Source organism: Hipposideros armiger, unplaced genomic scaffold (assembly GCF_001890085.2).
Source record: "Hipposideros armiger isolate ML-2016 unplaced genomic scaffold, ASM189008v1 scaffold_37, whole genome shotgun sequence".
Lineage (NCBI taxonomy): Eukaryota > Metazoa > Chordata > Mammalia > Chiroptera > Hipposideridae > Hipposideros > Hipposideros armiger.
Window position 1 is genome coordinate 5,381,188 of NW_017731387.1, and position 24,382 is coordinate 5,405,569.

Sequence of the window (24,382 nt, forward strand, 5' to 3'; positions counted from 1 at the left end):
GGGCGTGGCCTCGAGTGAGGAGGCGGGGTTCGTGCCCCCGAGCCTGCAGCTGCTGGGTGTCCAGCTCCGGACGTCAGGGCAGCTCCTTGCTGCTGCGGCCTCCGAGCGGAGCTGCCCTGTCTTCGAGAACTGCAGGCAGGTGAGCGTCCAGAACCCAGTCTGGAGAAGGATGTCTCTTTTCCCTCCAGCTTCCGCACAGTTTGGGGAGGGGTCTGTCTGGCGCACCTTGGGCAGCAGCCCCTTTAGTCCCTTTTCACTCCACAGACATAGAGGCTACCCCTCTGCTGCTTCTCACCGGCCTTTGCAGTCCTGTGCCCTTGGGGTGAGCATAGAGGCGATGTCCAATTTGCGAGGGGGGGGGCGGGGAAGGGCTGGGGGGCGTGGAGTTCACAGAGTTCGCGCTCATCCATCAGCCTCGGAGGAGGGGAGCTGAGTGGCAGGTTTCCTGGAGGAAACCAGACGGACTGCGCCTCCATCCCCCCTAGGAGAGTCAGAGAAGAAGCGCCTCTAGGCTCCAGGGCCAGCTCCGCTCCCGGAGGCACAAGAGGTGCTGAGGACTTGGCGTTCCCCTGGGGTGGGGGGACTTAGCCTTCCCCGCGTTATTCACAACACCCCTTAATGTCGCTAGCTCTCCATCCTCCAGCTTTCAGACGCAGGCTGTGCCCGTCTCCGCAGTCTGCTGAGGTGGGGGCGAGGGGGGTTCGCAACTGGAAAAGGAAGCGGAATAGATTCCTGAACTGGTAGGGTGAGAGTGGGGAACCGAGTTCCCACCACGCAGTATGTTTTCCAGTGTAGATCCTGCAGCTTTTGACGGTGGGTGGGAAGAGAGGTTGGTTTGGAGGACTTGGAAATGCGGTGTGGGTGGTTTTCTTGGAGAAGAAGGAGAAGGGGGAAGACAAGGTGCCACTAGGTTCTGACGTCACCCTTGAGAGACATGCTGGCGGTGTCCATCGGAGGGGCAGGGAAGTTGGGCTGGGGCTTTGCTGTATTCCCGGTGAGTGAGTGGTTGCAAAGGAGGCTGTGCTTGGCATGCATGTCCCCTCCTGCTGGGGGCATAAGGTGCCCTCCAGGAGCAGGTTTCAGGGACTCCCCTCAGTCTTTTCAGATGTGTTACACACGCAGCAAACATTGACTGGGCGCCTGCTATATGCCAGACACTGTGCTAGGTGCTGGGTCTTCTGAAGCAATTTAGGGCCATGGGGCAATTGAGAGGTACACAGTCACACAGCAGGCACTCTGTTAACAGACACCCCCCCCCATTTTGTTACATTGCTTTTGGATTAGAAAAGATGGAACCGTCTGACCTGGATTGCAACCCACCCATCCCCTACCACTATTAACAATCCAGGTCGTCCCAAAGGAACAGTTTGAATTACTTTCCTTGGCTATTTCCTAGGACTTTTTCCTGAGGCCTGAGGAGGCTGCCTGGGTAAATGGTATCTCAAAATGATGAGATGATGACTATTAAAGTGGTTACTGGGGGCTAAGAAGGCACTAGACACCTGGCACAGTGGGGGACTCCATCTCTGGAAGGCAGAAGAGTGCAGTGGCTCACTGTGGAAGGGACGTCTCACCCACTGACCATGTCATGATATCAGAGCTGGGGAGTATGTGTGGCCTGGCAGCTGGGCACTGGGAGGGACTGGAGGGGCAGGGCCGGCAGCCAGGCTTCTGGGTCTCCTCTCTGAGTTGATTGCTGAAATCGTAGCGTTGGAAAGAGTTGTCAGGGATTGCTGTGGTCCTTTCAGAGCCACTGAGGATAATGGGGTGAGAGCTCGGGGAGAGGACCAGGAGGCAGGCTGAAGGCTCAACTCAGGCCCGGGGAGCTGGGGCCAAGAGGGCTTTAGGATATGGGGGAGCTAGCTGAGGCTTTTTATGCCAGGGACACTCCCCCAGGGCTTTGGGCTGTTGGATGGGTTGCTATAGAAACATGGTCTGGTATGGAGTTGTGTGTAGTGTGTGCTGGAGAGGAGTTGTTGGTGTGGAGTCGGGAGGACCAAGGCAGTGAAAGCTGCCTCAGAGTCCAGGTCCCAGGTGGAGGACTGGGAAGGAGGGAGGGGCAGGAGTGTACTGCAGCCACAGGAAGTCGCCGTCTGTTCCCCCTCTGGCCTGCTGTCTCACTGACCTATAATTAGCTCCGGAAGGCATATGGCACTGGCTCACAGGAACGCGGCCCTTTGGGTGCTCATCAGAGTGGAAGTACTTGGAGGGGCCGTGGTGCTAGGCAGACTCTGAAGGGGCTGCTTCGAGGGCACCGTCAGCCTTTGCTGAACTGAGGGGCCCCTGGGAGCTGAGACTGTCCTGGGGAAGGAGTTCTGAGCTGGGGGATCTACCCGCAGGGCCCGGCAGAGCCTGAGGCCTGGCCCGGCTCTCCCAGTGCTTCTGCTCCCCAGACGAGGTCAGCTCCAGCCCCAAGCAGGGGCTGACAGGCCTTGGCTGGGGCTGGTTCATTCTGAGTGCTAGAGGAGTAAATCCGAGTGATGCTCGGGCCGCCCCCAGGCTGTGCCGGAGGCCGGGTATGTGGTCGGGCTGCTCACTCTGGGTGCCTCTCCAGCCATTACTGCGTATCTGTGTTCTCTCAAGGAGGCCGCACTTCTCGAGGGCTGAGCCCAAATCTGACCCGCCTCTGTGTCCATAACCATCCCTAGGTCAGCATTGGATTCACGGGAGCCTCCTCAGTAAGTAATTGTTGGATTAAATTGAAGAGGTCTGGCTTCTTATCCCCTGGGTTCAAAGAAGCAGGGCCTCTTTGCAGCCAGAAAGATTTGCACTGGAGCAGAGGAGTCTCTTGGGACCAGTGCAGGGGTTCTACATCTTGGGGGGATGAGATCCTATAAGCAGTAGGTAAAGTGAAAACCCCTAAATCTCCATGAAACATTGTATATGGGTTTAGGTTTATAACTGAACAAAATGTTAAGTCTAGATGTAGTTAGTATACATTATATATCAGCTACATAAACACATAACGTATTCCATGATTTTTTTTTTTAAAGATTTTTATTGGGGAATTGGGAGTATGGGAACAGTGCTGGGGAATTGGGGGAAGGGGAACAGACAAGTTGCTGTCGTTTTGTTCTTCAGTCTAGTTGTGGAGGACGTTGCTTCACTGGCCCAAGTTGGCACCATCATTGCGCTCTTCCCGGGCGAGGCAGATCAGTCGCCGGCTTCTGGACGGCCGCTCACTGCGGCTGCTGGCCGCTCACGCTGGCTGCTGGCTACACACGGTAGCCCATGGCAACCCACTGCCGCAGGGGCTGCAGCCTACGCCGTCGCCGGCGACTCACAGCATCCTAGCTCCAGGTTGAGCTGTTGTTCAGCATCTTAGCTGTAGAGGGCAGTGTCACTGGCCCTCATATGTGGGATCCGAACCCGGGCCCTCTGGCGTCCCAAGCCAGTTCTTAACCATCGCGCCACTCGGCCGGCCCTCCATGATTTTAAAGAGTGCTTATATGCACTATAATTTTGTAGTTAGTTGTCAGATGAAATAGCTGGTTTGCTTTGCAGGCCTTTATTCTTTTTTTTTTTTTTTTAATTGGGGAATTGGGGGAGGGGAACAGCGTTGGGGAATCGAAGAAGGGGAACAGACAAGTTGCTGTTGTTTTGTTCTTCAGTCTAGTTGTGGAGGACGTTGCTTCACTGGCCCATGTTGGTATTATCATTGTGGTCTTCCCGGGTGAGGCAGTTGCTCGCCGGCCATTGGACGGCCTCTCATGGTGGCTCATGGCCCCTCACGGCCACTCACGGCCACTCACAAAAGCTCATGCCCGCTGCTAGCCAGCCCCACTGCAGCCTACACAGTCACTGGCGACTCACAGCAGCCCAGCTCCAGGTCGAGCTGTTGTTCACCATCTTAGCTGTAGAGGGCAGTGTCATTGGCCCTCACATGTGATCCCAACCAGGGTCCTGCTGCTCAGAACTGGCGTCCCAAGCCAACTCCTAACCAATGTGCCACTTGGCCGGCCCTACAGGCCTTTATTCTTATTTTGCCAGTCAGCAGAGTGAAATTCTTGTACAGTAAGCATGTCTGAAGTACCGTCATGACGACTGTCTTCAGGTAACTCATTTCAGAGGGCTGATGAGCTTGTTCTTCATTTCAGAGAAAACCTCCTTAGGACTTGAGGGCTCCCTCCCTTAGAGCTGAGCTCCTTGGTCCCAAGGGGTAATAAGTAGACGGGGCTGTCCAGATCCTGCAGGGATCAGCACGCAGGACCTCAGGAAGCCCGTCCCAGGGAGGCAGGGGTGGGGTGAGCACTAATGGGCTGTGAGTGGAGGGCCCAGGGGTGGGCCAAGCCAGGGGCTTGGGTAGGGCTGGTCCCTGAGCACTGGACATTCTGGGAGAGCCTTCACTTGTGCATGTGGACCCTGGACCCTGGAGACCCCACAGGGAAGCTCTGATGGGGGCAGTAAGTAGAAGGCTGGGCTGAGCCCGGCTGTGTGACCGCTACTCACATTGGGTCCCAGGGGGAGGACCCGAAACGTTCGGCCCTCGTCAGGAGGAGCTTTTGGGACAAGCGGAATTGCCACTCCTCTATTATCATCTCCACTCTTCCTCCCTATCAGGTTCACACAGGCCAACACCACACGTCTTTCATGGTCATACATAGACTCCCACGGCACCCACGTGCTTTTAGGAGCATACGTGATTTTACGCATGTGCTTGTATGACCACACACGTGCACGCTCATGATGGAACACACAGTCTCTCTGAGGACCACACACTTGTGTACACACTCACTCACACTCTCTCTGTCAGGACCCCCCCACACACACACTCTCACACTCTTTCATAACCACACGCTCACCCTCCTCTGACGCCTGCGTTTCTCTGGGCCGTCCTGTGCACCCTGGCTCCTGACTGCTCCCTCCTCATGTTCCTGGTTCCTCCTGGGTGGCCTGTTTTCTGCTGAGTGAAGGCTCCCTGATCTGAAGGCTGATCTAATGCAGTAACTTCTGAGCGTTTTACTCCAACGCCAGAGGACCCATATATGTCCTGCAGAGGCCTCTATTTTGAAAGATTTTTATTCTCTGAGTACACCCCACTACTATTTCATTTCCTGCCTTGCAACATTATTTGAGGACCTGTCAGTGTTAACCAGCAGCTCTGGTTAGCAGGAGATGGCTAGGGTTACTCGATGACGTAAGCTCGGCCAAAGGCATGTGCTGTGCTCGGTGGTGCAGCGTGTGTGTACGCGTGATGTCTGTTTCACTTAGAATGTGGGACACGCTGGTGGGCCCCAGGGTCCCCTGAGCAGCCTTCCCAGGCTTCCTGCCCTGTCACACTGCGATGCTGCCTCTCTGAGGACCTGCACTCACTGAGTGGGGCCTCTGTAAACAACACTTAAACCAGGGGCTGCCTACCCACTCTTAGACTTGGAACCCTTTATGCAAAAGAAACCTCAATCAGATGTCCAGTAAACTTGGAGTTGATGAGTGTAAAGTGAGAAAGAGCTCAGAGTCTTTTGCATTTGTCTCCCTCCTGCCCTCTTCTCGTCCCAGGCTGCCCCTAAAGCTACTGTCACAAGCCCAGGTTGCGATGGCTGTGATTTGGGCTGTTTGAGAGGACAAGCTATTTTGGGGGTACGCAGAAACTTGTGGCCCTCCATGCCCCACTCTCCTGACGTTAGTCATCCTGGGTGGTGACAGTGGGTGTGACAGCCCCGGTGTCCACCTGTGTCCTGGTGCAATTGTCATGGTGCCTCCGTTCACTGTCCAGAGGCCCTGGGTATGCAGCAACTTGGATGCTCACCCCAGTGACAGGCTGTGTCTCTTGGCCCTTGACTAACTCCTGGGAGCAGCTGGAGAGATGGGCCTCCCAGATCGAGGCCCAGGGGCCGCCTGGTGACATGATGCCTGCTGCGCTGAGGCCTTTCCCCAGGCTGGAGGAGGAGGGCCGGGCTGAGCTGTGCCTAGGCTGCCATTAACCCGGATGAGGGTGAGAGAGGCTGTGGCCTGAAGGAGCTGTGTCCACTCCTGTCCCTCCATCCCTGCCCCTCTCTGGAGTCAGACAGACTGGAATCGAGCCCTGGTCCTTCCTTTTATTCGCTGTGCAAAGTTGGTTACGTGACTTTGAGTCCCAGTTCTCACAGCTGTGAATCGGGACAAAGAATCACGTCTTCTTTGCAGGGGACCAAGAGCATGAAAGGAAGCTGACAGACATCAACTGACAGCACAGTGCCTGGCATGTGCTAAGTACTGACCACACCGTCACCGTTACATTTTCCCTGGGCGACCACCTCCCTGCCCGTTTCCTGCAGCCATGTGGGTGCATGGCCCGTCCTCTTGCCTCTTGGCTCTGAGGGCCCCACCCTGAGGCTCCCTCTTTGCCCAGCTCACAGGCACTGAGACATGAGCACTCCGGCAGCTTGGCCCTGGCTGGTTACCTCGCAGGGGTGGGCCTGCCATCTGCTGGGGCCACGGGGCGCCAGCCTGCGTGTGACCAGTCAGAGCATCCAGCCCAAGTGCCCGCCCCTCCTGTTACTAGGGAAAGATGAGGGTAAATTTGGGGATGCCAAGGAGTTTTCCCTGGTTTTTGCCCAGCCCCTCCCTGTCACACGTGCCCCACTCACTCGAGCCTTCCCGCCCATACTCCTCAATGCAAAGCCCCCACTTGCTCTGGGGGCTGGTGGCTTTTGCCTGTGAATCAGGACCTACGCGTGTCACTGGGATGCTGTCCAGGGGTTGAAGAGGCTTTATTAGGCTGAGATGCTGCTGCTGCTCTTGAAAGCCAGCCCAGGTGCCAGGATGGGCCAGGTGTCCCCATCCCCAGTCCCTGTGCTCACCACGGTGCTGCACTCGACAGGTTACCTGGCCCCACATGGGGGCATTGTGCCAGGGGAAGTGGAGTTGCCACCTGGCACCTGGTGTGCAGGGAGGCTGGGAGAGGGCTGGTGGTACCAGTGCCAGCTTCTCAGTTGGCAGGAGGATACTGAGCAGGACGCATGTCACCCTGGGCAGCCTGAGAACTGCTGGCCCTTTCCTGTGAGAGCATTATAACCCCACCCACAGGCCACCTGCCCCTGCCGCCCCCTGGGCAGTTTATCGTCCCCGTCAGTCATGGTGCCTTCTGTTCTTTCTCCAAGGTGGGCAGAACAAGGGCCGTGGGGTCCATGGCACAGCAGAAGCCTCAGTGGTGGTGACACGGCCAAGGTCACCCAACTGGCCTTCCTTTACTCACTGTAGGCTACTGGGGATCTGTCGGACTGATGCCATTTCCAGGGTCCCTGATCTCCTGGGCACGCTTTCTGCCTTGGGGACCCTTTCCCGGCCTGGTCTCTTCATCTGCTCTCCCATTTCTTCTTGGGGGTGGCTGTGGGGAGTGGCTGTTGATGAGCCTGGAGAGGTGTTGGGGGCCATGGTGGCCTTTCTGCTCATAGATTGGAGCACTGTGGTGCGGGGTCCTGGGCACAGTGGGTGGGCTATGGGAGGAATGACTGTCATTAGCGTCAGTGACAGGGCAGCTCTGGCGCCTGCTGCTCTGGGGGGCCGGCCAGTGTACTACTTTTCACCTCTGTCGCCTCTTGGGACTCTGCCCTCCATGGCGGCTGTCCAGCTTGGGGACAGGACCCCCTGGGCCAGCATCTGTGTCCAGTTTTCATGTGTGGGAGCATGTGCATGGCCACGTGTGTATGTCCTTGGTTTCCATGCACCTGTGCCTACCTCTGTGCACGAGTGTACACACGAGGGTATGTGCACGCCTACCTGAAGCATGGGGCCCTTGGGGAATGGCTGTGGTGTGAGCACACGAGTTCTCAGGCTGATGCCCTGACTTCCGTCTGGTCCAGGCCCACATTCCTCCCCAGCATCCCTCTTGCTGCCCCCCATTTCTGCCTAGACTCCCCCCATTTCTGCCCAGACCGTCAGTACTCTGGTGGAGGGGATGACAGGTGGGTTCAGGTGGGAGAGGTTTGGCCCTTCCCTGGTCCCAATGCCGGGTTCAGCCCAGGGTCTGACTTCCCAGCTCACACTGGGTGGGTCCCCATGTCTCCCATCCTCCCCGACCTTCCCAGTCTGCCACCTAAGGGGTGCACAAGGAGCTGTTTCTGTGTCTCCCAAATGGGGAGGGGAAGGATAAGAAGGGAGGGGAGAAGTGTTCCTGTAGCATGGTCACGTGGGTGCCCGACATCTCACGTCAGGCTGCAGGAGCGGGCTGGGGGTGGGAGCCGGAGGCGGGCAGGGAAGTCCCCAGCTGCATGCTGCTTTCCTCATCACACATCCTTCGCTCTGACCACAGGGCATCCCTGTGCCAGGCTGTGCACATGCTAATGCCCAGCTGGTGAATTCCGGCAGTGCCAGCAATGGGCAGGTGCATGGAGGGAGAAGATTCCCAGCCATGAGCAGGGGCCCCCACCCCACATCGACCCTGGGGCCCCCACTCCAGCCAAGGCTAGTAGGCTGTGAATGCAGAACGCACCCCTGCTGCCCGCCGGGTTTCAGGAGTGGGGGGTGATTTGAGTCAGAGCATTGCCCCTGAGTGATGAGCCATGTTGTGCCAGTGGTTGGGGAGTAGCCCCTCTGCCCTGTATCCTGACCTCCAGTCAGCGCCTCCTGTGTGGGACCCCCACTTGCCGGGAGCCCTTTAGCCCCTTCTGTGCTTGCCTTGGCCTGCGTGTGGGGGGGGGAAGCTATGGGGCAGGGGCCAGAGACCCCATTCCCTCCTGCCCCCTCTCCCACCGCAGGTCCCACAGGAGTCTGGGCAGCTGGCTGCCTGAATCAGTTCTATATTTGGCCAGAGAGCACATGGGTGGGGGACCAGCCAGTGGCCGAACTCTGACAGCTGGAGGTGGGGCAGCTGGAGGCCTGGGCTCTGGCGGTGGGAGAACCTGGGAGGGCAGCATCCCAGTGGGGGTGCCAGCATCCCCCCGATGCTCAGGGCCAGCTTCTTACCCCCACCCACCATTTCCTACATGCCCTTCTCCATCCGGCTGGTCCTCACAGCAGTCTCTTCTCCCACAGACCGGTGTCCTCCAGAAACAATGGGTGTCGCTATATCCAGCGAGGACCCTCTCAGGCTCCAGTGCTCCGTCTAAGCAAGGGTCCCCTTCCAGCCCTGCTCTCCCCGTCTGTCATGGCCACACCTGGCTGCTGCCCACTTGCCTGGGGACGTAGGGCACCCAGCCCCAGCCCTGAGAGCTCAAGTCCAGTCCTCTGGCTCTGCCCCACAGGGGGGCTTCGGGCACCAGGCGCCTCTCAGAGCCAGAGAGACTGATGCCGTGGGACCAGCCCCGGCCCAGCTGTCGCCCGCCTGGCACTGCCCGTCTGGAGACCTGTGCTCTGGGTCTGCCTGGAGGTGCCAACCCTGCGAACCCCTCCCCTGTCCCCCGATGCTGAGAAGGCCCTGCCCGCCCCTACCATGTGTGAGGTGATGCCCACAATCAAGGAGGGGGACCCCCTGGGCCCCCCCCACGGCGCCGACGCTGACGCCAACTTTGAGCAGCTGATGGTGAACATGCTGGATGAACGGGAGAAGCTGCTGGAGTCCCTTCGTGAGAGTCAGGAGGCCTTGGCGGCCACGCAGAGCCAGCTCCAGGACGCCCTCCACGAGCGGGACCAGCTCCAGCGTCACCTGAACTCCGCGCTCCCCCAGGTGAGGCCCGAGCCCAGCGTCCTGGGGCCCTCAGCCCATCTGCGTCTAAGTTGCATGTCAGCAAACGGGGCTCACAGGCGTCACTGCCTTCGTGTCCCCGCCACTCCCAAGCATCTCAGTCTGCAGTTGGCTTCACCCGGAGAAGCGGCTGGACTCTGTGGGGAGAAACCCAACTGCAGCGAGCCCGTTCGGCCGGCAGGTGGCGCCACGGCGGGGAAAGGCCTCAGCGCGGCCGGCCCGCTCCTCCCCAGACCTGTTCTCGCGGGGGGTGGGCGGAGCCTCAGCGGTGCCCAGTCGCCTCCCTTAGTGCTCAGATGAGAAACCGGGAGGCGTCCCGTGCAGAACTGGAGGCGGAGCTGGACCCGGAAGCCCGGGGTCTGCACAGCCTCCAGGCCTCCTCAGCAGCACCATGGCCAGCAGCAAGGCCCCGCCGACGTGTCCTGTGCGCTCAGCTCCTCTCGAAGTTCTCACAGCTGTGAAGCTGGCACTGTTATCGCAGACGATGACACGAAAGCTCGAGCGCAGTGCTTAGTTGCTGGTGACCGCCCAGCCTGCGGGCTCGGTGGGGGCAGCCCAGGAGTTAGAGGCTGGGGGCTCAGCTCCAGGCCCTTTACCACCTGGGGAGGACCGCCTGGGCATGGGTGGCAGAGCCTCCTGCCCTGCTCAGGGTCTTGAGATGCTTTGTCAGTAGGCAGATGGGGTCCTGGTGAAGCACTGGGGTGGGAGGTGGGCCGTCCTACTCCACTGCAGGAGGTCCGAACGGGTCCTAGCGTGGCGGAGCCATCGCCGCCCCGCAGCTCATTAGCAGAACCCAAGTGACTGGAAGCGAGCAGTGCCCGTGACGGAGCACTGCCTTTGGTGGCCTTGTGCTGCGTGCTTTCCATTCATTGGCTCACTGGATCCTCCTGGTGACACCTGAGGGAGACACCTGTGTCTCGCAGATTAGAGGGTGCAGGTTCAAAGACATTAGGTGACTTGTCCTAGGAGTTTCTTGAGGACAGGGGCCACGCCTGCCTTGTCCCTGTGTTCCCAGAGAGCAGCACAGGACCCGGCGTGTGAGAGGTGCTCACGGTGTTTGTGAGTGAATGATGGGTTCCCAAGTGGCGCTGGTCACCTCTGCTCCCAACAGTGTCAGAGCAGGGAGCGCCTCCCCCGGGAGTCTGAGGAGTCCCACCCAGGCGCATCCTTTGAGATGGGCTTTGAAAGATGGCTGTGATTTCCTCAGGTGGTGACAGAGGGCTGGGCTCTTTCATTGAGCAAATGTGTGGCATTAGGAAGGCTTGCTGGTGACTGGAAACAGCAGGGGACCCAGGTCGACCAGGCCTTAGGGTGAACGAAGCTGGAAAGCGAGGATAAGAAGTTTGTGCTTGACGCTGTAGACGAGCTTTGGGACAGCATCTGGCAGAGGCGTCCTGGGGTGGGTGGGCCAGGCAGGGGCTGGGCGGGGAGGAGAGAGCACCCATCCTCTGCTGATGGTGCCCTGACGTGGGGCTGGGGTCTGCCATCGAGTCCTGTCTCTGGGTGCGAGTGTGTCACATGTACATGTGTGAAAGCTCGGGCACGACCCGGACCAGGGCCAGGCCTTCCAGGGCTGAGATGCTTGACGCCTTTGCCCATGGCCTTGGTAGAGAGGCAGTTATCAAGGAGCAGGGTCTGAGGGCCGTGGCTTCTCAGGCTCTGGCCTCTCTGGGTCCCTTGTCCCCTTCCCACAGCCTCTGTTCAGTCACTCCCAGACCCTGGGAAGCCACAGAATTTGGGCCACTTCTCTGAAAACCTTTCTGGAGTGAGGTGATATCTAATGAAATATATAGGATACGATGGGCCTGGATCTGTGGGGCCAGCCTGTCACCTCTGTGTGCTGTCCTAATAGAGAGGGTGGGCTGCAGAGGTCTCTGCAGTGCCCCTCAAAGGGATGCCAGCCTGGGTTTGGGTCAGGCCCAGCAAGTGGCTGGCATCACGGCCAGAGTGCAGCCTTATACCGAGTGAGCAGGGACCCCAGAAGCCAGAGCCGAAGCCACCTGGCTGGCTGGGTGGACCTGCACACTCTCCTTGTAGGTGGGTTCTTCAGTCCCATCTCACTGGCCACTGGCAGCTTGCAAAGCCCTGGGGAGGAGGGAAAGGCCCCTGGGCTCTCACTTCAGAGCCCCCTTCTCTTCCTTCTGTAATGTCCATTAGGCTCTGCCCGGACCTTACTGTGCCAAACCAAAAGCAAAACTCCCCTCCACCAGCTTCTAAAGGGACATGCCATTGGATTGCTGGGGAAAAAGACCCACAAAATGGCAGGGAGGACACCAGGTTACGCTGGTGGCTGGAGGGGGATGGAGCTGCAGAGCAGACGGACTTTCTGGCTCTTGTATTCATCCCTGTCCCCTCACACCCTTGCACCCTCCTGTGCACTTGGAGTGTGTGAGGACCCAGAGCTGTGGCCCCCTTGGGAAGCATGTGCTCACCGTGGGCCTGCCGCCATGCCAGATGGAGAGGGCTGCCTCTGGGCAGGTGGTGGGAGTAAGGGATGGGTGAGAGGGCCCCACCATTGCTTTGTGCATGCAGCACCCTGCTTGGGGCATGTCCCATGCACTGAGGGGCCTTGGGGTTTTCAGGAATTTGCCACCTTAACCCGGGAGCTGAGCATGTGTCGGGAGCAGCTTCTAGAGCGGGAGGAAGAGATATCAGAGCTGACAGCAGAGCGGAATAACACGAGGGTAAGGGGGGACCTGGAGTGTGTGTGTGGGGCTGTGGACCCCTTGGCCAGGTCGGCACATCCCTGCCCTGTGTGCTGGGGTAACGGTTGGAAGTCTCCATCGTTCACATGTAGTCGGGGTTCTAAGAGAGAGGCCAGGATAGCCGGCTTGGGGCGGTGTTCACCTGGAGCAGCAGCTGCTGGCCAGCATGGAAGTATTTGAGCACTTGAACAATGGCACAGACGGGGCACCCAGTCTACCCAGCGAGCCCGTGGGCACTCCGGTCACCCTGTACACAGGCCCACAGCCCTCCTCTCACCTCCCTGCTCCCTGCCAGCTGCTTCTAGAGCATCTGGAGTGTCTGGTGTCCCGCCATGAGCGGTCCCTGCGGATGACCGTGGTAAAGCGCCAGGCCCAGTCACCTTCCGGGGTCTCCAGTGAGGTGGAGGTGCTGAAAGCCCTCAAGTCGCTGTTTGAGCACCACAAGGCCTTGGATGAGAAGGTACCCAGCCTGCCCTGCAGCCAGGGTCCCTGCAGCCTCTGGTCCCTTCTCTGCGATGTCTGTGTCCTGTGTTTGGGGCAAACTGCCTTCTAGCTAGTCCTTCTCCTACTGGCCGTTTCCAGGGGCTCCTGTTAGGGTCCCTCAGTTTGTCTCTTGGCACATCCTGGTCCGCCTCACACCCAGCAGTGGTAGACCCAGCCCAGACTCCTCTAGCCAGAGCCCAGAGGAGCCTCCACGTCTCCCTCCATCTCCCCTTGCCTTCCTACCTCGGGCAGGTGCGAGAGCGGCTTCGGGCAGCCCTGGAGCGAGTCACCACCTTGGAGGAGCAGCTGGCAGGTGCCCACCAGCAGGTAAGCGGCCTGCCCATCCTCCATCTGCATACTGCGGCCCCTGGAGCCAAGGCTGGTGCTCCCCTTTGCCCCGCTCTGCTCCCCATCGGTTTCTCCCCACGGTCCTGGCTGCAGACTGCTGGCCGAGGGGAGGTGGGGCACCTGTCTGGGAGGCGGGGGACCCAAAAGGGTGTGGAACATATGACAGGTTCTCTTGTCTGTGACTCACTGCCCCGGGGGCTGTGCCCTGCAGCAGGGGGCAGGGGTTCAGGATGGAGTGGCAGGAGACGAGGGGACTGTGCAGCTGGGACCGAAACGCCTGTGGAAGGTGGGTCTTGGGGAGCCATGTAGTAGGGGGCATGCCTTCCCTGAGACAGGCTCAGAGGGCCCTGCCCACCTTATTCAGGAGCAGCTGCTTGAGTTAAATGTGGGGCTTTCGCCAGTATCCTCTCTCCTCTTTCTGCCTTCCCCCCGCCCTGCGGAGAAGTCTATAGATTGTTGGTTTAGTGACCAACTCACTGCTAGACATGTCATGTGCTTGTCCGCTCAAATTGTTAGGGGCCCTCTACCTGTGTGTCAGCTTCAGGTGAGGTCCCTTCTCTCTCTGAGCCTTTGTCCCCCTAGTCATGCCGTTCTCGGTTATAAGAGGCGGAGATGGCAGGTGAAACTACAGACTTGCTTTTCGAGAGATACACAGGAGAGCGAGGATGTCTGTCATTGTGTGGAGTGAGCTCTGAGGCTAGGGTAGAGCTGTCCCTGCCCCTACCTCCCTGGGTGGGGCAGGGAGTGGGATGTCCTGGGCTCCAACGGCCAACTGACAGCTCGCTGTCCCTGGAGGATGATGTGGGTCGGGTGCAGGAGCTGCAGGAGCTGCTGGAGAAGCAGAGCTTTGAGATGAGCCAGGCCCGGGAGAGACTGGTCACCCTGACTGCAGCTGTCGCTGAACTGGAGGAGGACCTGGACACGGCCCGCCGGGACCTCATCAAGTCAGAGGAGCTGAGCAGCCGGCACCAGCGGGACCTCCGGGAGGTGGGCAAAGGCCTGGCCTGCCCCCCGTGCCGGGTGCAGGCCTTCAGCCCTCAGGAGGGCAGCCACTTGGATGCCCTGGGTGGCGGGAGGGCCGGCTGAGGACTGGGAAGTGTGACTGAACACTTGGTAGGTTCAGATGGGGGCAGGAGTGGCGGGAGGGACAGGTCAAGGCCAGACACTGGCCGGGCAGTGTGGAGAAGATACAGCTGTTGGTGGGGAGGTGCAGACAGGACGGGGGCAGGGAGAAGGTGATGACCTCCCACCTGTCCCCTCGTCTCCCGCCCAGGCTCTGGCCCAGAAGGAGGACATGGAGGAGCGGATCACCACACTGGAGAAGCGCTACCTGGTGGCTCAGCGTGAGGCCACATCCATCCATGACCTCAACGACAAACTGGAAAACGAGCTGGCCAATAAGGCGTCCCTGCACCGCCAAGTAAGTCCTCCAGGTGGTGGTGGGAGGCCTTGTACTTGAACTTGGGGTCTTGGTCATGCTGGAATCTTCGCTTGGTGGCCCAGGAGCCACTGGGGTCCTGCAGGTCACCCTGGGAAAGGGGAAGTCAGGCCTCTGGGGCAGCCGAGAACCAAGCTTGTTTCTTGCTGCTTCCTGGCCTGGCGCCTGCTCTCTGCTGAAGCTGGGTGGGGCGGGGGGGAGGGCTTCCGTGCTCCCCCTTAGCTCTCCTCCCTGCCCCGCTTTGCCAGTGTGAGGAGAAGGCACGACACCTGCAGGAGCTGCTGGAGGTGGCAGAGCAGAAGCTGCAGCAGACGATGCGCAAGGCCGAGACGCTGCCCGAGGTGGAGGCCGAGCTGGCCCAGAGGGTCGCAGCACTCACCAAGGCACGTGGCCAGGGCCCGGGCTCTGCCTGTGCCCCCGCTTCCTGAGCTCTGTGGAGCCAGACCGTCAGTGCCGGGAGTGGGAGGCTCGTGGGCCACAGCCGGAAACCGCTTCTCATGGTGCGACTCCAGGAAGCTGTCTGTCAGTTGGAAGAGTAGTCCTTGCCCTCATGTTTTCCACCTCTTACATTCCGTAAGAAGGGGTGTAAAGCACTTTGAGAAGTAGAAGAGACTGTATGGATGCAAATTATTTTTATGATTATTTACATTTTGTGGTCAATACTTCCTTTGGTTTGGGTCTGGAGTGGAAAAGTTAGGACTTTCATCTCTGGAAGCATGAAATCTGAGAGGACATAGGATCAAAGTCTACACTTCCTGAAGAGGGTAGGGGTGGAATTTGACTGAACTTATCAAATTGAAGCATTCTACATCTAGGGACCACCCCTGGTTGCTTGAAGGCTGGAGCTTTAGGATGAATAAAAGGGAATATGATTTTACCCAATAGATAGTTAACTTTAAGGAGTAATAATTCGTTAGAGGTGTGCAGGCTGAAAGCTCAGGCTCTGGATGAGCTGGCTGAGGGCATGGATTAATGAAGAGAATTTAGGAGTGTTTGCAGCTGGGCAGAGGCTTTCAGGGGGGCCTCACTGGAATCACCATTGCTACCCTCCAACCCATGGAGAGAAGGAAACCAGTATAGTAAGCATCAGGCCCCAGCGCCTGTGTGGCAGCCTGGGGGCTTTGGGGATGGACCCCACAGCCTGGCTGTACCTTGATAGACCCAGGACCAAGTCTGCTTCTGCCACTGACTGGCCCTGTGACCTGGGAAAAGTCATTTCCTCCCTAGTTGGTGCCAGTGTCATCTCTATGATGTCACCATTGTCTCTATGATGACATCATTGTATCTATGACATCATGGCTATGATGACACCATTGGTTCTATGATGACATCGTCATCTCCATGATGATGGGGCTGGACTTGGTGGTCTCAAAGGACTTTCCAACCCCTACGAATGAAGGGCTGGGTTTAAAGTGTACCAGAGGATGTTACGATGCTGAGCAATTAGCTTTAGTGTGTCCCAAAACTGACAAGAAGGGATGGGCAGAAGTGATTAATTTGTTCCAGTGAGTCACAGTAGGAGGGCTTTCCTGATTGTAAGATGTGTGGTGGTCTGGAATGTCTTGTCAGCAGAAACAGTGGGGTCTCAGTGTCTGGAGACATGTGAATAGAAGGGGAGACCTGTCTGCCTAGGCTGGTATAACAGCAAAACTATTATATAATAATATAGTATAATATTATATAAATATATAATAATAACCATGGCTCATGCTTGTTGAGCGCTAATTGTGTCCTAAGCGTTGGCCATAGATTGTTTTATTTAGTGCTCGCAGTGGTATGAGGCATTGGTGCTGTCATTATCCACATTTTGCAGTTGACAAAACTAATTTCTTAAGAAACTTAAGTTCCTAAGCACATGAGTTACTAAGGGAACTGGCCCAGGGTCACAACTGGGAAGGGAGGGAGCCAGGATTAGAAGGCAGTTCAGCTTGAATCCACGCACTGAGGTGGAGGCCCAGCCATCTGGAGGCATAGATGCTTTCTTTCATGTGAAGTTTTTTTCTGGAAGTGTGTGGGGAATTTAGTCTCTTGAAATGCCAGCTCCATGATGTTTTAAGGCAGGCCCTGAGCAGGAAGAAGGGGTGGTGATGACAATTCTGCTCCAAGATGGCAGGGGAGGGCTGGGCTGTGTTGCTCCCTGAGGCTGTGATCCCCAAAGGCCACCCTGGAACCGGGGTGCATGAGACAGAAGGCCTGAGGGGGGGCAGATGTCTGCGGCTGCGCTGACCTGCCCCTGCCCGCAGGCTGCAGAACGGCACGGCAGCTTTGAGGAGCACGTCCGGCAGCTGGAGGACCAGCTGGAGGAGAAGAAGCAGGAGCTGGCACGGGTGAGGGCCTGGCTGGGCTCTGAGCGTCCTCCCCACCCCACCGCTGGCTTCCCAGGTGGCCTGTGGCTGGGGCTCGGAGGAAGTGGGAGCTGGGGAGGGACTGGCTGGCTGGCACAGAGACACAGGGGGCGGGAGGAGCAGGGCGGGCTCCCCAGGGTGAGCTTGGGAAAGGCGAGCAGGGTGACTCCCAGGGAGGGCAGCAGGATGGCCCTGCGGTGACTCGTGCGAGGCGGGCCGGCTGTGCAGGTGCGCCAGCGGGAGAAGATGAACGAGGACCACAACAAGCGGCTGTCAGATACGGTGGACCGGCTGCTCAGTGAGTCCAACGAGCGCCTGCAGCTGCACCTCAAAGAGCGCATGGCAGCCCTGGAGGAGAAGGTGCTGTGGGCGGGCCCATGGGCGGGGCTCTGTGGAGGGCGGGGCCAGACGGGCCCGGAGGGGCGGGACTTCTGGGAGGGTGGGGTCGGGACTTGAAGGGTCAGTCCCGGGGCCTGGTCTGGGACGGGACCAGTGAGCACTGGGTTGGAGAAGGGAGGAGCTGGCCGTCCTGGAGAGCCGACCCGAGGGACAGAGCCGGGCAGGGTCCGTGGCTCATGGCTGTTCTCCCCCAGAATACCTTGATGCAGGAGCTGGAGAGCTCCCAGCGGCAGATTGAGGAGCAGCAGCATCACAAGGTACCCAGCTGCTGGCAGCCCGCCAGCCTGGGAGGCACGGCCTCCTGGTCCCAGCCGCTGCCCTGGGGCCCGGCACAGAGCAAGCCCATTGCCAGTCCGCGCACACAGTCTCTCACTAACCCTCACTGGAGCGGGCACAGTAGATGCTTCCCCCCCCCCATAGAAAGAAGAGTCAGGCCGCAGCATAAGGCACAGCATAGGCAGCAGAGACCCAGTGAAGGACTCAGCAGAAGGATTTGGTGGTGCCCCAAAGTGGCTGAGGCAGGAGTCCAGTGATTCTGGGAGGGCCAGCCGCTGTGCCTGCCTCCGCAGTGTTAGCGAGGTCTGGAGGGCATGGGCCCTCTGCTGCCCAGCCCTGTGTCCCATGCGGGGTGTGCTGGTGAGGGACCTGCAGCCCTGCTCTGGGAGGGTCCTTCCCCAGGCAGACCCCTCTCCTGTCCTGCTCCCTGCCCGCCTGCTGCTGCCCTTGTGGTCACACTTCAGTTGGACCTCGTCTCTCCTGGTGTGATCCGTGGCCTGGCCTGGCGCCCCTGGCGTTGGACTTTGCAGGGCATTCTTCTGCCTCTCCCTGACTCTGCTGTCCTCTTTGTCCCCCTCTCCCCTCTCTGCCCCACCTGGCCCCTACTCCCACCTGGTCTGCCTGGCACAGGGCCGCTTGTCTGAAGAGATCGAGAAGCTGCGCCAAGAGGTGGACCAGCTGAAGGGTCGAGGGGGGCCGTTTGTGGACGGCATCCACTCCAGGTACTGGAGCGTGGGCGACTGGGCGTGCTGGGATGGGTCCTGGGTGGACCCTGAGGAGAGAGACTTCCTCCCACCAAAAGACCGCTCAGGACCTCAGGGTCCTCCTCCTTTTCAGGGGGAACATTGAGGGTCGGAGAGCTTGGTCGCTGGGCAGTTTGGAAGGGAGCGCCTGGGCTCCGTGGGGTGCTCAGAGGCATGCAGACACAGGAGCCCTCCGCGGAGGCCACGGACACAGGCCGTGCTTCCTGACCGAGGGCTCACCCGTGCCCCCGGCCTGCGCACGGAGAGTGTCTGGCTCACTCTCGTTCATCTGAGACAGCGTCTCAGGGGTCTATGGATGGCTGTTTCCTTGAGGACCACCTAGGTTCAGGAGGCAGGCAGAGATTGGAACGAGGCATCAAGGACGTCCTTACTGTCACCCGCATAGTTGCGACACCCCTTTTCCTGAAAACATTTTAAGAGATGGTGAGTGGAGCTTTCCACTTCATACTTGAATTAGGCTGGTGTTTCAGGAAACTTCTGGATTTTTCTCCGTATTTTTGGAGACATCGACACTGAACTCAGACCGCGAGGCTGCTCTCATTAAGTACCATCTTCATGTTTGTCAGGAATTGGGTACAGGAGTGTGGAGAAAAGCGGGGAACGAGACAGAAAACAGCAGCTAGCCTTCCTCCCACTTCTCCCTTCCCATAGGTTGCTCAGAAGAGACTAGCCACCCCCTCCTCCATGGATGAGATATGGTCCACAGCACACCAAACTTTCCTTAATGGTTGGGGATTCTTGGCTTTGACCATAGAGTCACTGGACTCGGCCTGGAATTGGTGCTGCGTTCCGGGGGGGTGGGGGGAGGTAAGGGAGGACAGGGAGAGGCAGGAGCTCGCCTTTCCCTCCAGCTGCCTTGTGTAACCCGTTGGAGGTTCCCCCCACCCCCGTCCCTTTGCTCTGGGCTTGCCCAAGGGTTCCAAGCTGGGAGGGCACCCAGACATCGCACAGGATCATTACTGGGACCCTAAAATCTCAAGGTTGGAATAAACCCCTGGGGCAGTGTATGTCCCTGGTGCAGTGTCAGGGCCTCCTGAGGCTTCCTGGGACTGGGGAGTGTGCCTGGGTGGAATGTTGGTCAGGGCGCCATCCAGATTATGGGGAGACCCAAGGAAAGTTGCTGGGAAGAAGACCAAGAAACAGACCCTCAGAGTTCAAGGCCCTGAAGAGATCACCCCTTCCGACCTCTCGGTGCCAGGAGCCCTTCCACACCATCTTGTCCGAGGGCCGGAGCGCCTCTGCTCGAATGCCTCTTCGATGGGAAGCTCGGCTTCCTCACAGCGCCCAGTTGCATCATGAGCCAGGCTCTGGCATTCGAAGGTGCTTCTTATGAATGGAAGGCTGGCTCCCTAGAACGTTCCCCCGGAGCACCAGGGAATAAATCAAGCTCTTGCTTACATGGCGGCCCCAGAACACATCACTCTCTGTCCTGCTAAGACTCCTCGAAGCTGAAGACCCTCCAGTGCGTGGGCCCAGGGGGTGTGAGCTGGGCCTCAGGCCTCAGGGCTGTCTTCTCTCTCCGTCCCTTCCACGCAAGGTCGCGCCCGGGCAGTGCGGTGGACGTGCGGTTCTCCCTGAGCACAACCAGCCATGTGCCCCCAGGCCTGCATCGCCACTACTCGGCACTGCGGCAGGAGCCTGCCAAGGTGAGTGGCGAGCGGTGGGCTGAGTGTGGGGGCGTCCCCCGGGGAGTGTGGGGTCAGTTCGGCCGTGTGCCTGGCTCCAGTTTCACAGACGGCTGGCGTGGGGTGCAGATCCTCTCCCGGCCCTCCCCTGTGTCAGCGACAGCTGCAGCCCTGGGGCTGGGGCCTTTGTCAGCTGCAACAGCTGTGTCCCCCTCGCCTCAGCCTCCTGGTGGGCGAGGTAGGGGCTGGCGGGCGGCCAGCCATCCTCGAGGCCCCACTGAAGCGTGTGCACGTGTGCCTGAGTGTGCGGGCGTGTGGTCGGGGCGGGGGATTCAGGGGCATGACAGAATCAGCAAGCTTTCTGGAACAAAAGCTGTGGTTGTGGTTGTGGGAGATGAGGGCCGGATGACAAGCTAAGTGGCCCTTGGGTGGCTCCTTACACGTCCTGAGAAGCAGCTGTGAGTCCCTGCTGGGCCTGCCTCAGGAGACAGAGGACCAGGAGTGATAGGGGCAGTTGGGTGCCTTCCTGGCCCTGTAACCGTTGGCCGTGCTGTGTCCTGAGCCTGTTCGTGCCCCAGGGCCCTCGAAGGTGCAGGAGTAGCAGGAAGGACACTGGGCTGGGGTTCACAGTCTGAAGGGGCCTCTTCTCTGTCCCCTCACTCCTTTCCTCTTCCTCTTCCTAAGAACACAGCAGCTGCCCAGGAGCCCCTCTGTCCCTGCCTCCTTCCTTTCCTGCCTCGTCCTTCTGCCTCTCCCAGCTTGGTTCTGTGTGCTCTCCTCTTCCGGGCCTTTGTCCACCGAAGAGGTTTGCAGGATGGTTTCTGAGACGCTCCCAGAGGGTCCTGCGAGGTGCTGGACCTGGGACAAGGACAGGCCTGCTGGGCCTTCTCTGTTCCCTGGGCCTTGTCTCTATGAACATATGAACATGCCAGCTTGTGCCAGGCCCTGTGCTGAGAGCTTCAGTCCTCACAGGTGCCCGAGCAGTAGGTACTGTGCCCCCATTTCACACATGAGAAGACTGAGGCTCGGGAGCCTAAACCACGTTTCCATACTTTTCCATGACTGCACGGCTGGTGTCTGGGGGAGCCAGGCTTAGGCGCAGCAGCCTGCCCAGCTCCCAGAGGCGATTCAGTAGCATTTCTTAGACTTTGATGTGCAGATAAATCACCCTGGATCTTGTTAAAATGCAGATTCTGCATGTTGGGTCTGGGGTGGGCCTGAGACTCTGCATTCCTAACATGCTCCCTGGAAGCCCCGCTGCTGCTGGCCTGGGTGGGGCGGGTCCTGCTCCTCAGCCGCGGGGACGTCTCATTGCCAGCCTTCTCCCCTCCTCCTTTGCCAAGGACTGGGAGCTGTCTCCACTGCCTGGAGCGCTGGCCCCCACGGCCACCCCTGCGTTTGACTGTGACCCTGAGATATCTGACGTGGAGGAGGGTGAGCCCGGGGGTCTGCGTGGCTCCCTGGACATGGCCTCCCCCAGCAGCCACTCTGACGCCCAGACCCTGGCCATGATGCTGCAGGAGCAGCTGGACGCCATCAACGAGGAGATCAGGTCAGGGCCGGTTGCTGCGGGAGGACGTCTGCGTGAGCTGGTTCGCCTCTCACAGTGGCTCCTTAGAGCGCCAATCTAGGGGGCCTGCATGGGGCCAGGCCGTCCTGGCCCAGGACTGGCCCTGAGGGGCAGGACTTCCGCTAGACCTCTCAGCTTCAGTCCCCTCCCTGTAGTCTCCCCCACTCAGGCCGCCTTGAGATGAGCACTTAAGATGCTGTTGTCACTCTAAGCACAGCTCCGGGGGGAGGGGGGGGGGAGGCAGCACTGTGTCCCTTTTACAGACAAAGGAGCACAAACTAGCGCCCTTAACTGATTTGCCTAAAGTGAGTGGCAGAGCCAGGCTTCAGGCTGGGGCCTCAACTCAGGGTCCGTCCCTACAGAAGCCTGTGGCAGGGAAAATTATTGATGGCATTCTGTAGAGAGTTTATTAATGTTTATGACCAACGATGAGGGAAAATCTGAGCAAGAGAACTTCAGCTTTTCAGGGCTGGAGGCGTCCGGGACGTTGGTTCCCACACCGTGGCTCTCACGGGCCACTTGAAAGAAAACGTTCCACACACAGAGAAGGGAACTGACACAGGACCGCCAGCTTTATTCCACCAAGTAAAACACGCACGATAAGTGCTATTTCCTGCCATAGCCATTCTGCACAAGCAGAGCATTTAACACCCTAAAGTTGGAAAGCCATACTCGTCATAAAGGCAAGTCCTGCTCCTCAGGTACAGCTGGCATTGCTACATCTGCGTGCGTGGCACATGTGTGTGTGAGACGGGCGTACACATACTCCTCTCCGAGTGCTCCCCCCCCATACCATGTTCTCATTATTCTCACTTTTCCTGAACTGGGAAAATGCCATTGGGTCAGCATCAGTTAAAGGTTCTGTGTTTGGGGACGTAGAGCACTGCTGACATTGGGACGCTGAGCCCAGGCAGCCCAGTGCCTGATGGGTCACCCCACAGGAATCTGCCTTCAGGGTGGTCTGTGCCGCCACTGCCTAGAAGGCACCCTCCTGGCACCCGCCCTGTTAAAGTGGGGAGTTTGTTGCCTAAGCCAGCCAGCGAGAAACGGGAGCGGAAGCTGCGGCGGCGCGGAGCCCGCTGTGCCTGCCGGCCTGCGTGCCCAGCGGGGTCAGGACCGCCTGCCTCCCGCTGGCCCCGGGGGCTGACGGTCCCGCCATCTCCAGGATGGTCCAGGAGGAGAAGGAATGCACGGAGCTGCGGGCAGAGGAGATCCAAACGCGCGTGACCAGCGGCAGCTCGGAGGCCCTCGACCTGATCCAGCTGCGCCAGCGCGGCCCCATCCCCACCTCTCTGACCGCCCTGTCTCTGGCCAGCATGTCCCCTGCACTGAGCGGCCGCTCCAGCCCGAAGCTCACCTCCCGCAGTGCTGCCCAGGACCTGGACCGCATGGGGGTCATGACCCTGGTGAGAGTCCTGGGACAGCAGAGGAGCAGCCCTGGCACTGCTGGGCTCTGCTTTGGGGGCTGGCACAGGGAGGTGATTGGCGTCCTCTGGGTGTGGGATAGGCCTGTGTCGCATCCTCCTGAGCCCGTCCTTTGGACAAGCACAGGACACTTAGGAAACCCAGCTGTTGCCCACACCCCTTCCTCTCTTCCCGAGCTAGCCCTGATTTACTTTCCAGGTCAACTTTTTTGAGCTGTGACATTGTCTTTAGGCCTGTGTGGGGCACTGGGTCCCCTCTTCTCATACCACTGGGCTCCCCTTGGGGTTCACTTTCGGGCTCCCAGAGGGGGAGTCCGAGTTCACCCTCCGCTCTCTCTTCCAGCCCAGTGACTTAAGAAAGCATAGGAGGAAGCTGCTGGTGAGTGCTGCCTGAGGCCAGGCCCGGCCCTGTGCCCCCCACCCTGGCCCCCAGGGACTCCCCACTGCATTTCCCACACCCCTCCGCCTCAGTCTGGGCTGGGTCGGCAGGCCCCAGCTCTCCCTCCACCCCTGATGGCTCCACTGTCTGTTCAGTCGCCAGTGTCTCGGGAAGAGAACCGAGAGGATAAAGCCACCATAAAATGTGAGACTTCTCCTCCTTCCTCACCCAGGACGCTGCGGCTCGAGAAGCTCGGCCACCCGGCCCGGAGCCAGGAAGAAGGCAAGAGGTAAGCGAGCGGCCCCACTGCTCCGCCCCCAGGGCCACCTCACCTGTCCCAGGTGTCTGACCGGCTTACTTCTTGAAGCACCGTCAGGGAAGGACAACCCCGTGTCTGTCTTGGTCACCCTCTCTGATCACACCCCCTCACCCCACCCCAGCCGTGGCGCTGTAAGTGCTGAGGTCTGCCTTCCGTGTCTCCTGCTGTGATTTAAGTGTGTGTCTCTGCCCTGCTCCTGGCTGTGCCGTGCAGTGCTGTGGAGGACCAGGCTAGCAACCCCAGCAGCAGCGGCAGCAGCCAGGACTCCTTGCACAGGGGCACCAAACGCAAAGGCATCAAGTCGTCCATCGGCCGCCTGTTCGGGAAGAAGGACAAGGGCCGGCCGGTGCAGCCGAGCCAGGACGGAGCCGCAGGCCACGGTCTCTGTCCCCTTCCTTGCACATGGGTGTGAGTAGAGGGGGGCCCGAAGCTGGAGGCTGCCCTCGGGCCGCTGTTTACAGTGGGAAGGGCTGCCTCCCACGGTGGCTCCTGCACTAGTGTCAGGCAGCAGGCGGAGGGCTGTTACCTGGTCCGCTGTGAAAGGGTCTCTGTGCCCAGTGGCAGTTGGACCCCTGAGGGCTGTTCTGATGTGCTGTGCTCAGGACCTTCCGGAGGGCCTTCTCGGCTTTCTCTTCAGGAGAATCAGGTCTGGATTAGAACTTAATTCTAGTCTGTCTGGCCTCCAGGACTCAAAATGCCACCCTGC

The 24,382-nt window shown here is 59.3% G+C and overlaps 1 protein-coding gene across 12 annotated transcripts in view; it reads left to right on the forward strand.

The window, feature by feature from the left end:
* The window catches only part of PPFIA4 (PPFI scaffold protein A4), a 39,262-nt gene continuing 14,880 nt past the window's right edge, over nt 1-24,382 (forward strand). For 2 of the 12 annotated variants that reach the window (XR_002123504.1, XM_019638100.1), the window contains exons 1-19: nt 4-139; nt 8,953-9,583; nt 12,184-12,285; nt 12,602-12,766; nt 13,042-13,116; nt 13,304-13,423; nt 13,933-14,124; nt 14,411-14,557; nt 14,824-14,958; nt 16,819-16,902; nt 17,149-17,280; nt 17,514-17,576; nt 18,226-18,317; nt 19,897-20,005; nt 21,328-21,536; nt 22,720-22,960; nt 23,322-23,357; nt 23,513-23,646; nt 23,890-24,056. Coding sequence is in view for 11 of the 12 variants with exons in the window: in XM_019638100.1 (XP_019493645.1) it covers nt 9,350-9,583; nt 12,184-12,285; nt 12,602-12,766; nt 13,042-13,116; nt 13,304-13,423; nt 13,933-14,124; nt 14,411-14,557; nt 14,824-14,958; nt 16,819-16,902; nt 17,149-17,280; nt 17,514-17,576; nt 18,226-18,317; nt 19,897-20,005; nt 21,328-21,536; nt 22,720-22,960; nt 23,322-23,357; nt 23,513-23,646; nt 23,890-24,056 (2,437 nt within the window). In the remaining variant the exon portion in view is untranslated. Of the gene's footprint in view, nt 140-264; nt 323-459; nt 548-2,585; nt 2,679-8,952; nt 9,584-12,183; nt 12,286-12,601; nt 12,767-13,041; nt 13,117-13,303; nt 13,424-13,932; nt 14,125-14,410; nt 14,558-14,823; nt 14,959-16,818; nt 16,903-17,148; nt 17,281-17,513; nt 17,577-18,225; nt 18,318-19,896; nt 20,006-21,327; nt 21,537-22,719; nt 22,961-23,321; nt 23,358-23,512; nt 23,647-23,889; nt 24,057-24,382 lie in introns of those variants that run through there. The other 10 variants (XM_019638101.1, XM_019638111.1, XM_019638105.1 and 7 more) reach the window with 10 other exon arrangements.